At 44.1% G+C, this 14,585-nt stretch overlaps 1 protein-coding gene across 4 annotated transcripts in view; it reads left to right on the top strand.

Moving 5' to 3' along the window:
- HADHB (hydroxyacyl-CoA dehydrogenase trifunctional multienzyme complex subunit beta) overlaps window positions 1-14,585 on the top strand; it is a 1,343,347-nt gene that overhangs the window by 405,689 nt on the left and 923,073 nt on the right. For all 4 annotated transcript variants that reach the window (XM_044061616.1, XM_044061615.1, XM_044061614.1 and 1 more), the window contains exon 7: window positions 3,039-3,126. In XM_044061616.1, coding sequence (XP_043917551.1) covers window positions 3,039-3,126 — 88 coding nt within the window. The remainder of the gene's footprint in view (window positions 1-3,038; window positions 3,127-14,585) is intronic.

The raw sequence follows: 14,585 nt of genomic DNA, 5'->3' as shown, positions 1-14,585 counted from the left end.
AATCTAATGACTGCAACAGTGAAACACGAAGAACATAGTACAGTTGTGTACACTTACCATAAATGTAGATGTTCGAGTGTATTCACTGTTGCAGTCCAGGTTACCCTCCCACCATCCCCCTGTCATTCTGGAGTTTATCTTTCCTTCTTTATCTTCTACAACCTATGTGGTGTATTTGCTTGTAGATGAAGGTAAAGTTTTATATTGGTGTGTGTGTGTGTGTGTGTGTGTGTGTGTGTGTGTGTGTGTGTGTATGTATATATATATATATATATATATGTATGTATATATATATATATATATATATATATATATATATATATATATATATATATAATTTTTTTTTTTTTTTTTGCTACCTTTTTGGGGGCACCTGACTTCGGGGGCAAGAAAAACTAAAGAAAATGGCACCGGCTGCATGTTTTATACCTCTGACGACCTGATGTCATGGAAGAGAAGACAGCAACTGAAGCAGGACCCAAGACTTTGGAATTCAGGCCGACTGAGGGCAACCTGCCGGCAGATTACCCTAATGTAATGACTGCAACAGTGAATACACTCCAACATCTACATTTATGGTAAGTGTACACAACTGTACTTTATTTTTAAAGCCCACATGCTTAAACAGAAAACTTGTTTGTAAATTAAGCCATGGGAATTTTATCCTGACATTCATCCATGCAAAAGTAAGATAAAACCTCTCGACTCTACATATTATAATTGTGCACTTTTACAACCTATCCCCCACCGAAAAACAGCCCAAGTTTACAGCATATTAACTCAAGTATGCTTTTTAAGTACTCCTTTGTACTGCACAAATCTTTACTATATAACATGCAGTTGATATCATGAAAAGTGTTTATACAAATATTAATAACAAAAAATGTTTTATTTGGTTACTTTTTATTCTTTAGTGTTCATCCAAACATTAATGACATGAAGCAGGGCAAATGTTCAGTAAATACACACGTTTAACAAAGTCAACAAAAGTTGTGTTTCTCAGCCAGTTTTCCTTTTAAAGCCATATTTCATAAATGTAAATGACGTTTTATAGTCTGTCATTTATTCAGTAGTTTCAGTGTTTGCCATCTTCCTCTTGATCTCCATCTCCCAACCCCAAACTCTGGTTCAACCCAAGGTACTCCTGATTCTCTCAACTTCTGTGCTCGCTTTTCTCTCTCTCAAGCATTTTCTTATGGAACATTGGAAAAGGTTTTGCTGGTGAAATCTCTTTGAGCTTTATCAGAAAAATGAGAAGCAGAGTACCCTTCTAGTTTGTCTCACTTTTTTTAGACAGACATTTGTATTTCCTCATTAGCCTGTTCTGCATCAGAAAATATGTTTGATCCTCCATTGAAGAAATGTTCTAAAGGCAGCTTAAATCTCACACTTGCATCCAGATATTCCCTGATTACTGGGATAAAATTGCTTCACTTCTGCCTGGTGTACAGTGAAATTGACATTTTCTACAAACACTCTGCTGTCTCCAGTTTTAATATTTTGTCCTCCTGTCACAGTTTTGTCAGGTTCAGCTGTTTCTGCTGGTAAGATTGCAATTTTTTAATACTGGTCTTGGCTGCATTTTTCATGGCCAGATATGGAAAGTACACACAATGTTTCCCTTCAATTAAAAAACCTTGTAATGGAATACCAGTCCAGTTGCTTATTTGTGCTTTCAAAAAGTTTATACAGTATTCCTTCCAGTTTTTTTGGTGCAGCAGAAAATCTCTGGTTTTCTGTGCATAGCTCCTAACTCTACCATTTTTTTATAAATGGCTCTTCTTGGGCGTCTGTTACACAGCCAGCCTTTTCATTTCAACCTCTGATTTTGCAGATTTAAGTTTGTCTGAAAAGCTGTTTAAAGCTTTCATTTTTTCCAGCCTTTTGTTTGTGTTGCTGTACTCCTTCAATATTTCATTTATTTTAATCAGCTCTGAGTGCATTTGATTTTTTTCCCTCTGAATTACCGGAAGCCATCTCTTGTACCAGATCTGGAGCTTGAACTGCTTTTTGCTGAACTGGGGAATCCCTCCCAGTCATTGTTTTCTTTGCTGACATCTGCGCAGTGTGCTAAATAGCCAGTAACTGAATTTTACTAAAACTGGCATAATTACTAGCTTTTTCTCTGTTTCTTTTTTCACACTCAGACCTGGGATTAAGCTATCTGTCAGAGTCCAGCCATCTTGGAAGTAATCCTCCTTTTTTTTTTTCTTGCATTTTTTTTTATACCAGGGTGTAGACAACTTTGGTTTTCCTAACAATGTCCTCTCAGAACCTAGCATCCCTCTCTGTTGGCATAAAAGCACTAAAAAGCTTGGCATCTAAACCTGTCTTTAGTCTGCTCAGCAAGAGTTGACTAAAAGTTTGGGCGCGTGGAAGGTGCCCTGAAGCCTTGGGAGCTGACCGGCTGTTATAGCATTGACCGGAAATAACCCATATTGTTTAGGATACTGCATCAGTGATCATTCAAACATTTAATGAAATGGTAACTTAAATTACACAACTGTACTTTCTGCATCCTTCACTAGATCTGTACACACAAGTAGTCATGCCTGTGAAAGTAAGCTGTTTGCCCAGTGTGCATCCTAAAATTACCAAAGTAAAACAAGAAGCTTTAGCTTGATTCTTGTGTTGAAAATCTGATTAGACCGTGTGATAGAAAAGTGCAGTTATTAACCAGGGTATTGTGTGTCCGTATATAAAGTTCACGTACTGTAATGCTTTAAAATGTATTTCTTAAAACAGTATTCTGTTGAACTATTACTTGTACATGTTTGTTTTAATGTATTTTGTCATGTACATGTCAGCAAAACAAGACATCTGTATGGAAACCGGGACACCACGTCTTTCATTTCTAGGTTACAGTAACTTAAATTAAAAATTTTTTTTCAATTGGTGGCATCTGAAGTCTTTGCTTTTCATATATAGTAGAGATTAGGAGTGTTTTTTTTTTAAGTTTAGTAGATGCTTTTAATAGTAATTTAGATGCATTGGTATTGTCAGATACTGATTTTTAATTGCAGGTTTTGTTTATTTAGGCTGCACTTGGAGCAGGTTTTTCTGATAAGACCCCAGCACATACAGTTACTATGGCCTGCATCTCTTCAAATCAGGCAATGACCACAGGTAAGATGTTTTTCACAGTCATCGCACAGAAGTTGTTGATTATGGTTTTCCATTTTATGTTCATGTGGGCTAAGTATGCAAAATAGTTTATATCCATAAGATTTGCCAAATGTACTCCTTGATCTGATGTCTATCCCATGTGTTCATCAACAGATTGGTTTTTGGATCAGAGGCTGATCCAGCTTCAGTTACTTTCAAGCTTTGGATCAGGCTCTACCAATTGGCCATACCCATAATCCCCTGTAAGGAGAAAGATATCTTCAGATCTCATTTGCTTTTCGATTGAAACAGATGTGATCCTTTGTGCTCAGGCTATTTTTTTTTCCCAGAGGAAAAGTTTTTTTTTAAAATATATTCATCACTTTTTTCCTCTTTTCTATGGTGTGGAGTTTATCTTCAGGCTCCTTGGTCTTGGGTTTTAAAAAAGTATATGGCTTGCTACCGAATTCCGATGCACATACCAGATTAAGTGTGCTGCTTGGGGGCTGCACACCTGGGTGAACAGGGCAGCATTTGTGATGCTTTTAGACATACTGTTATTGTCGAGAGAAGAAATAAGTTTGTTCTTAAGGGGCTTCTCCCTGTCTGTGGGATAATGTCCCTGGCTCACTTCTCTGCTTCTCTGGCAAAACTGTCTGATCATGCTGCTAGCTACAAGAAAGCTGAGGAAAAAGAGAAAAGGAAAAATACTGGAAAAACTCCAGTCCCATCCCTCCATTCTGCTGACTGTGGACTTTTGGATCTGAGAACTCCACCCCCCACCCCCCCCAGGTTATGTCCTTGTCTGATCCTAAGACATGAACTACTATGACTGGCTGTTTCTCTTGTCCATTTGGCTCAGAGTGCCTCTAATCCTACAGAATCTTTGAGCTGAGTTGTTGGTGTTAAAACTGGGGAAAATACTTTGGCACCGAGACCTTCACAGCTGTTCATCTCTTTTGGGGCTTTGACGTTACAGTTTGGCTCAGATTTCTGCCTTTTCTTAAGGCTACTTAAAACCAGTCTTCTTTAGGAGCTATGGCCCCTGCTGGAAGGGTCTCTATTTACTTTTCTGGGTCTGCTTTTGAGAAAGAGGTGTCTCTCTTTAGACAGCATACATCCCTTTCTGGTTCTGCTGTATCACTTCCCCCACAGGATTTTCCCATTTCCTGATCTGTCTCATTTTCTCCTGTTGGGGCAGCCAGTTTCCAAAAGCCTTGAGCTTTTCCTTCTTGAGGATCTTCCATCAGCTTCCAGGTTCTCTCTGTAACATCCCACCAGGGAGGTTAATTAGGGTCACAGGTACAAAAGTAGGTACATTGACTTCCCACAGGAGTCCCTTACCAAAGATACTGACTTAATTGAAGGGGAAGGGTTGCCTTTGATTCACTCTTGAGGATGTCCTGTTCAGAAAGGTTTTGCAACATTTATACAGAAAAGACGTGATCCCCTAACCCCCTTCCTAAGAGGAGTCTGTATATTTTGAGTTTTTTTGTGCTGACCCTTGTACTTCTTGGGTGGTCCCTCCTGTTGATTAGTTAGTAGATCTTATCTTATAATAAGCATGGAAGGGATCTGGACGTGGCCTCGCCAGTTCCCTGCAAGCCTGACAAGATCCCAGTATCACCAAAAGACTTAACTTTTTGGAACAAGGATGTTGTCCTGCATTCTGTGGTGGTGTCTGTGGCTACCAAGAAGAAAATAGGGAATTTTGGGCATTGGACAGATTCAGGAATCAGGTGTACATTAATCAACCTCAGCTTGTTAAGGTGCTGAACTACCTGCTACATGTTAAATGCTTCTAAAGAGATTTGGCCAAGGAGATTTAAAAGCCTCTTTCAGGATCTCAACAAAATCAATCGACCCCAACTGCCAAAAGTTTCGCTAAGCGGCACAACAAAGTAGGAAAGTCTTCAAGGTACACCACCACGAACTTGCACTGTTACAGCAATAAAAACTCTCTATTTGAAGAAAAACAATAAAAATGTTAAAAGCACATGAAATTCCCAGCTGAGATGAGCGCTTTCGGCTTCTTAAGCCTTCTTCAGATCATACATGGCAAGTGCTGGGTAAAAACATATATACTGTGTTGCAGCCAATCCAATGGCTTAAAAGTATTTTTTATCCCATCAGCAGTGCACCTCTTAACTGTTAGTCTTTGGTCAGAAACAAACTCTGGGCAAGATCTAGCTTCCAATCAAAATCCTTTGCTGCTGCTGCAGTGTCTTCAGTCAGGTACATACTCCCTCTGTTTTTTTACATCTCTGCACTCAGAGAAGGTTAACATCCTGTAGTGTATAAGTACCAATCAAATATTTTAAATATTGATCTGAAGTAGTTAACTTAATTTTATCCACAACCTGTGGGTAATCGGATCCGTATCTGATCTGAGCCAGTAACTTTTTTCTAGCATCTGCTCCGAGCTCCTCCCCTTACCCATAATGCCCTACCATCTCCTATCTTCCCTCAGTTCTCGTTTGCCGCGCCAGTAGTGTGCATCGTGGTCTCCTTTGCTCTGAGCTCAGGGATAGTAAGTAGAAACTTTTTGCTGATATCTAGGTGTGATTGACTAGGATTTCCCTTCCTCTCCCTCTGTAGTATCGCGTTTGGTCATTGGTGTAAAAAAAAAAAATTTAAAACATTTTTTGTATTAGAGTAGTAGTTAGGCCTGCCCTTCCCCTACCTGTGTGTGTGTGTGTGTGTGTGTGTGTGTGTGTGTGTGTGTGTGTGTGTGTGTGTGTGTGTGTGTGTGTGTGTGTGTGTGTGTGTGTGTGTGTGTGTGTGTGTGTGGTCTGTGGAAAGGTATTGCTTATACCTTGGAGTGCAGGACTATGGCTGACCAGCCAAAGCCTGTGTTCAAAAAATGTACAGTGTGTGGCCACAAGCTTTCCCCTGCTGATGGTCACACTCTGTGTGTGATATGCTTAGGAGTGGCCCATTTATCCACTCCATGTGCTGTCTGTTCAGGTTTCAACCCTAGGGCCCTTAGGGATCGTAAGGCCAAGCTAGTTACCAAAGGCCTTCTCCCTGTTGCCATGTTGGAATCTGCCTCTGCCTCTGTCGCTAGTGTACCACCCCAGACAGGGACTCAACCTCCCTTTTCGTCTGGCGATGGGTCTTCAAAGGACAGATCTTCAGTCAGCGAGTCTGACAAAGATAAGGAAAAAGAAAAAGAGAAGGAAAATGAAAGGTGCAGAGAAGAAAGGGAGAAAAAGGACAGGCATTGTAAGAGATCCCCAGACAGGGAGCTCTTTCTCAGCCCCCCATCTAAGACCATGAGGCCTGTTTCTCCTCGGCTCTAGTCTCCTCGTTTCTCACCGGAGCCGTTGGAACATTCGGACCTGAGGCCCTCCACCCCACTGCGCAGACCAGCCAGATCAGAGTCAGTGGCCTCTGAGGTCAACTCGAAGCCTATCGGACATGGATATGGACTGGATGATGCAGAGATTTATTCAGACCCAAATTCAGATGGGAGTCTTGCCAGGTCCCTCTCCCAATGGAGGGGCGACCTCTATGCCTCTTTTCTGCCCCATCTCTCCTTCCCCGATCCATGCTTCTGCTCCGGAGCTCTTGGATCTGAGGTTTTTCGTGGCTGGTAGCTCGGCGCCGACGGTTTCTCCAAGCTCGACTCCGGCTGTTACCTTGAGTTCTGCAGATCTGACTTGTTCGGATCCGAGTGACTCTCGGAGCTGCGGACAGGGAGTCTGACCCGGGGGAATGGATTATTCGGCTCCGACCCTTTCGGACCCGATCCTCTCCCTCGGACCTCAGGCTACCCTATTTTCGGATCCAGTCCCCACTTCGGATCTGGGGACGACTTCTCCCTCGGCCTTCGAAGTGGTAGAGTGGGCTCTCTCACAGGGATTGAGACCCCAGCCATCCCTTCGGATACCACCCAGGCCCCCCTGGATTTGGCGACTACTCCCTTCATCCTCTCTCAGGGACAGCACATGCCAGAGGATCCCCAGGTCATTTTCCTTGAGGAAACCCCTGTGGCTCGCGGATCCCCTTCTGAAAGTCCCACTGAAGAGGGTCATCATAAGCGCAAGTGCAAAAGGAGGCACTTGGACTCCCCCCGAGTCCCTCACCACTGACACTGACTTTTATGAAGGAGAAGGTTCCCACAGGTCACCTCCTGAAGACGTCTCCTTCTGAGAAATTATGGAGATCCTCCGCCAGAGGGGAGGTTGGTCAGCCCCAAAACCTTCTGGGGATGAGTCAGTGTTCCTGGAGGCCTTTGGCACGGGCCCATCTACTTCCTGGGTGTCGCCACCAGCAGACCCCTTGGTGGACCTCATCACCACGAGGGCATGGAAGGAGCCCGACACCATAGAGCCCATCCCCAAACGCCCTGACAAGGTTTTATCTCCTCCTCCTGATAGACAACCCTGGTCGAAAGGAGCCCCAATTGATGCTATGTTGGTCGCAGCGGCCACAAAGAAGGAACTAGCACAGAGTTTTTTAGTCCACCCTCCAGACAAGGAGTCCAGGTCAGTGGATAGGTTTGGGAAGCGCGTATACTCCTCAGCGACTTTTTTTTCTATCCGTGCACTGAATTATTTGGCACATGTGATTCACGAAACCTTGCTTCGGAATTCGCTGAGTTACCCCCAGTGTCTTTATCGACGCAGGACAGACAGCTGTTCTCAGCGAAAATGTCTACTCTGAAGTCATTCTCAAATACATGTATGCGGCTACTTTTCCATGCCAGAGAAGGAGCAGCTAGAGCGGCTGGGACAGGCATAGTCATGAGGCGTCATGCCTGGCTCAGATTGGGTCAGTTCACGGACCCTTTCAAGGCGTCGTTTATCAACGCTCCCTACGATGTTTCTTCCCTCTTTGGGAAGACAGTACGTGACACACTTGTCCAGAGCGACAAGGACCAGAAGACTTTGCCGTCGGAGTCCGCTTCTATAACCCTCAGCAGCCCTTCTCTGGGAATCGGAGGGCAGAAGAAGATGTGGTTCCGAAAATCTCAGTTTTCCCGGGATTCTCAGGACAGCTATTCACCCAGAGGGGAGACAGGATCGACGCCGACCCAGAGGTAGAGGGGGTCCCAGGAATTTCGGGTCTAGGGAACCCTTCTCTGATAGACCCGGTCAGCAGCCTTGAGGGGTTGCCCGACTGTCCTACTCTGGAGGCAGTTGGGGAATGATTGTCCTTACACCCAGCGGCATGGGAGTCCATTATGACAGATCGCTGGGTTCTTCAGATAACATCCAGAGGTTACTCTATTCCTTTTGTTGCCCCTACAAATATTACAAAACACCTCCCGGATGTTCCATCCGCTCACAAAGAGGCCGCAGCTCTAGAGGTTTCAAAGCTGCTTCTCAAATGAGCCATCGAAAAGACCCAGATCAGTCCGGATTAGGTGTCTACTCAAGGTTTTTTTCAGTGCCAAAAAAGACGGGGGACCTCAGGCCCATTCTAGACCTGTCAACACTAAACCTGTCTGCAGCAAAACAGAAATTCCGGATGGTCACCCTACAGTCCATTCTACCTTATCTCCGAGAGTGTGACTGGATGTGCTCATTAGACCTTCAGGATGCTTACTACCACATCAAAATACACAGAAGCTCCAGGAGGTTTCTGCGCTTCTGGCTGGGAGCCAGTCACTTTCAGTTCAGAGCCCCATCCTTTGGTCTCACTGCAGCCCCCAGGGTGTTCAACAAGGTAATGGCAGTTGTAGCGGCTCACCTGAAGCTTCAGGGTATTCAGGTGATGTTCATCGTGATTCACTGTTGCAGTCATTACACTTGGGTTATCCTGCTGGCAGGCTACCCGCAGTCGGCCTGAATTCCAAAGTCCTGGTCCGGCGTCTGTTGATGTCGCCTCTTCCCTGACGTCAGTGCGCCAGGGGTATATAAGATGCAGCCGACGCTGTTTTCTTCAGTCTTTCTTGCCTCACGGTGCCCGGAGCAAAAGCAGTTCGCAAGTGCTGGTCGGCCGACTCCTGAGATTTTCGAAATTGAATTTCAAATCCGAAGTCTTCAATAAAGCTAAGTACCCCGTTGGGGAAGCTTTTTCTTGCTTCAGACCGATGTCAGTAAAAGTTAACAGTTGTATTTCCTGTGGGAAGCAAATACCTCATAAGGATTTTCATTTTTGCTGTATTCCTTGCCTAGGCTGTGACCACGATGTTGCTAGTTGTCGGTTTTGTGCTAGATTCAACCAATGCACTATTAAGCGTGTGTTCGATTTTGCTATACATTACTTTGGCCGAAGGTTTAACTATATAATGCCGTCAGAACAACCGACGACCGGAGTTCATAAAAAGCACAAGGACAAAGAAAGACAGGCATCCGAGGTCCAAAACCGACGAAGCCTCTTCTACGCCAGTCCCCGGTTCGCCGGTTTTCAGTGAGGAGCTTTTGCAGACCCTGACACCCACTACCTCAGAGCCACAGGCCACCTCCGACTCCCACGTGGAGACAGCTAGGCCTCTGGAAACTCAAGATATTGGGCCTACGGAAACAATTCCCTCAGATGGGTCCGGAGCCGCTGAGCAGGCATCGGCTTCTGAGGGTGTTTTCAGACCTACACAGCTTACTATCAAGACCACTTCAGCAGCTAAGGCAAAGTCTAAAACACCTTTAAAGACAAAGAAACAAGTACAGCATTCTCCTGGACAGTCATCCATGCCAAAGAAACAGATGCTCAAAATGGCTGAGGACCTAATTACTTTGATCAGGGGTTCCCATCCCCCTCCTGATAAAAGGCCTAGGCAAGACACTTGACTATGACTCCTCTGACAAGTTTTCTATTTCTTCTGATTCCTCTTCAGAACAGGGATATTCTCTTCCTCCCTATGAGGACTCTGATGCTGAAGAATCTATCCCTTCAACCTCTCCTCCTGAGGACTACTCTTTTTGGGGGAACCCTGCACACCATGAGGGAGCATTTCCATTGGGAGAGCCAGGATTATTCAGAATCCAAGAAAAGGCTCAGAGACTTTCTTTTATTGCCTCAGCATAGGCCTCTTGCTATTCCCCCTGTACTAGATATTGTTGATGATGATGTTTTTTCTGAATCCAGTTTGATTCCTGATTCTTTACCTCCTGCACCAGTTAAGCCATATAGGTACTACAGGGTTCCAGATTCTCATGAATTTCTTTATAAAAACCCTGCTGCTGATCCTGAAACAATATCTCAGAGTCCCAAAAGGGTCAAGGCTTCCACTGCAAAAAAACATGTTCACTCTGATAGGGATTCTAGAGCACTGGACAGATGGGCGAAGAAAGTTTACACCTCTGCTACTTTAGCTGTAAGGGCTTAACTGCCAGTTTCGCATGCTTAAATATCAACAATACCTAATGTCTTTGCTAAAACAGAAAATGCTTACAAGCCCTGAATGTCCTGAGAACAAGGAAATGCAGGATTTATTGCATGCAGCTGAACAAGTGTGAAAGCGTACTTTGCAGTGTGGTTTTGATTTATTAGAGGCTTCTTGCAGAGCCACAGTTGGTTCTGTCATTCGAAGGCATGCTTGGTTAAAAGAACAGAGTTTACCTGATCATGCTAAAGCAAAATTATTGGATGCTCCATTACAGCATGATACTTTGTTTGGTGTTAAGGCAGACGAGGTGTTAAAGAAAATGGAGGATAAAGCAAAATCTATGCAGACAGTAAAGGATTTCTTACAGGTTCAGCCACCTAGATTTAGCAGGAACTGGCCTTCTAAGAATTGGTCCTTTCCAGTGTCAGACAGGCCACAAAGAGGCAGATACAGACGCCCAAGAGGTAGATCTCATCCCCAAGGCTCATACAGACCTAAACAGTGGGGCGCTTCAGCCCCCAAAGGTGGAGAAGATAAATCACAACCTTATAGGAAACAGTCCCAATGACTTTCCTCTACAAATACCAAGCAGTTACCTTTTGGCAGTGCCCTTAGGGGGAAAACTAGCATTTTTCTCACAAAACTGGCACATGATCACCCAGGACAAATGGGTTCGAAATATTGTTTCTCAGGGTTACAGGTTCCACTTTCATACCCTACCAAGGTCAAAAGGTATGCCAGACCTGCCATACAATCAATGAGCAGACGCACAAAAACAAATTACTGCTCTCATGGACATGAGGGCTATTCAAAAAGTACCACAGCAAGAGCAGGGGCAAGGATTTTACTAAAGACTTTTCTTGGTACCCAGAAAGGACAAAGCATGGGGAGCAATACTGGACCTTTCTATTCTAAATACTTTCCTGGACGTTCCAAAATTCAAAATGTTGACACTGCAGCAACTTCTACCCATGCTGGGCAAGAAGGCTTGGCTAGTTACTTTGGACCTCAGAGGCATACCTGCATGTCCCAATCAGACAATCTTGCAGAAGATACCGCAGATTCATAGCTGGCTCAGTGCATTACCAATTCTCTGCACTGCCTTTTGGCTTGTCTACTGCACCCAGGGTCTTTACAAAATGCCTGGCACCAGTAATTGCATTTTGCAGACAAAAAGGAATTCAAATATATCCCTACTTGGATGACTTCCTTATTCAAGCAGAGAGCAAGGACATTCTACTAAAGCATCTGGCGTTTGTAAAAAGATTAATAATTTGCCTAGGGTATGCAGTAAACGAAAAGAAATCAAAACTAGTGCCCTCTCAAGAGAATAATATTCCTGGGTGCAAGCTTAAATACAACTGCCCAGATGGCTTATCTCACGCCAGGCAAGCAAAGGCAACTGACTCATTACTTTCAAATGATGGCATCAAAGACCCAGCTACCTGCAAGAAAAATTCTGCAGGCTTTGGGCTTCATGGCATCCTGCATTCTGCTAATTCCATATGCAAGACTGCATATGAGGAAGCAACAATGGTACCTAAAAAGTGTTTGGACTCAACATTGCCACAGCCTGGAAACAATAATAACTCTTATTCCCTGCCTTCAACAGGAGTTTTGATGGTGGGCATTGGCCTGTCACCACAACAAGGGACAGCATTTCACTTTACCCACAGCCAGACAGACACTAACAACAGTATGCATCGGATTATGCCTGGGGGGCACACATGGCAGGAAAATGTATTCAGGGCATGTGGCCCACGAACCAAATGCATCTTCATATCAGTCAAAAAGAGATGATAGCTGTACAGAATGCCCTGACAGCCTTCAAGGATCTGCTACATCCAGGACAACTATTGCTAAAGACAGACAATACTGCAGTTACGTGGTACATAAACAAGCAAGGGGGCACACACTCCTACCCCCTCTGCAGGCAAGCCATGACTTTGTGGAACACAGCATTGACCTATCAAGTACATCTGCAGGCACAATTCCTGCCAGGAAAGAAAAATACTCTGGCAGACTAACTAAGCAGAAACCTCATGGACCCTCACGAGTGGAAACTAGATCCACAGGTCTTCAGCATAAGGAAATGGGGATGCCCAGACATGGATCTCTTTGCCTCCCCTCACAACTGCCAACTACAGAGTTTCTGCACAAGGACTTATCACTCTCAAGCATGGAAAGTGGGTGCTCTGTCATTCAGTTGGAAAACCCTAACAGTTTATGCCTTTCCACCACTGCTTTTCCTACCCAAGGTACTCCTAAAAGTCAGACAAAAGAGAAGCCAAAAATGATTCTGATTGCCCCAGACCGGCCACACCAGCACTGGTACCCAATCCTAAAGAGCTTGTCTCAAGGCCTTGCCTGGACTTTATCACAAATTCCTTATCTTCTGACTCGGCAAAACAATCGGATCCTGCACAGCCAACTCAGAACCTTAAATCTAGCTGCATGGCAAATAATGTAGCCACTCAGAACACACCTCTCTCTAAAGCCGTTATGGATGTCATTTTGGAAGCCAGGAGGCCCAGCACCAGGAAATCTTATGCAGAAAAATGGAAGAGAGTCTGTGCTTGGAACCAGGCACAAGGAATTGAACCACTTGTTCCAAATATTCCTCAGATTTTACAATATCTAACTGAGATGCTGGACAAAGGCTTATCCTTCTCATCAATTAAGATCCATGCCTCTGCCATTTCAGCTCATTACAATACGGAACCTCTTATTTTCTCACATCTACTGCTAAGACAGTACCTCAGCGGGGCAAAAAACATAAGACCCCCAAGGAGAGCACCGATACCTACATGGGACCTCAACTTTGTCTTGGAAAAGCTCACACTGCGTCCTTTTGAGCCAGCCAATACAGCTGATATAAAATTCTTATCATGGAAAACTGCTCTGCTCCTAGCAATAACTTCAGCAAGAAGAGTCTCAGAGTTACAGGCATTAATGGCAGTGGAACCTTTTATCATTTTTCATCCAGACAGGGTTTCTCTAAGGACAAACCCAACATTTATGCCAAAGGTAATATCCAGTGTGGCTCTTAACCAAACTATTCATTTGCCAACATTTTATCCAAATCCCCAGAATAAAGGGGAAAGACTTCTGCACTCTTTGGACATGCACAGGCAGCTACGTTTCTGCTTGGACAAAACAAAAGATTTCAGAAAAACTGAGCAACTGTTTGTAGCATATGCTGCAGGATAACAAGGAAATACTATTTCAAAGCAGACTATTTCAAAATGGATAGGACACTGCATTTGTTTCTGCTATGCACAGCATGGCAAGTCAGTGCCTAAGAATATTAGGCCACATTCTACCAGGGCAGCAGCCACTTCAGCAGCCTTTCTCAGAGGAGTACCAACCAAGGAAATTTTGGAGGCTGCAACTTGGAGTTCAGTGCACACTTTTGCCAAGCATCATCACTTAACCTCTTTACTCTACTCTAAATCCAGAGCAGGCTTTGCTACTGCAGTTCTGCAGGGCCTCTTAGCCACTCCAAATCCTATTTAGACCCAGCCACCCTACCTCAGCTTTGGGATTCAACCCAAGTGTAATGACTGCAACAGTGAAACACTATGAACATAGTACAGTTGTGTACCTACCATAAATGTAGATGTTCGAGTGTATTCACTGTTGCAGTCCAGGTTACCCTCCCTCCATCCCCCTTTCTTTGCTGGGACTTATCAGTACTTCTGTATCCTATACAACCTATGTGGTGTATTTGCTTGTAGATGAAGGTATTGTTTTATTTTAGTGTATGTTTTTATAAACAATATGCATTGCCTACATTCTTGGGGGCACCTGACATCTGGGGCAAGAAATACTGAGGAAAATGGCGTCGGCTGCATCTTATATATTCCTGGCGCACTGACGTCAGGGAAGAGGTGACAGCAACCGACGCCGGACCAGGACTTTGGAATTCAGGCCGACTGCGGGTAGCCTGCCAGCAGGATAACCCAAGTGTAATGACTGCAACAGTGAATACACTCTAACATCTACATTTATGGTAGGTACACAGCTGTACTTGTTTTATTGCCAATGTGGATTTTTTGCTTTTAATTGATTCTCATTAAAGTTCTGATTGGTTGATTGGGGAGGGTATATAAAAGGCTGGGTGTTGTGTTCACATTGTTCTGATGAAGTCTCTTTAGTGGAGAGGAAAGCACTCAACTCGAATAAAGTGGTTGTCTCATTTGGA

Source organism: Protopterus annectens, chromosome 2.part0 (assembly GCF_019279795.1).
Source record: "Protopterus annectens isolate FY-2018-M chromosome 2.part0, PAN1.0, whole genome shotgun sequence".
NCBI classification, from domain to species: domain Eukaryota; kingdom Metazoa; phylum Chordata; order Ceratodontiformes; family Protopteridae; genus Protopterus; species Protopterus annectens.
Note: the sequence above shows the minus strand (reverse complement) of the source record. Positions and strands in the feature narration are given on the sequence as shown.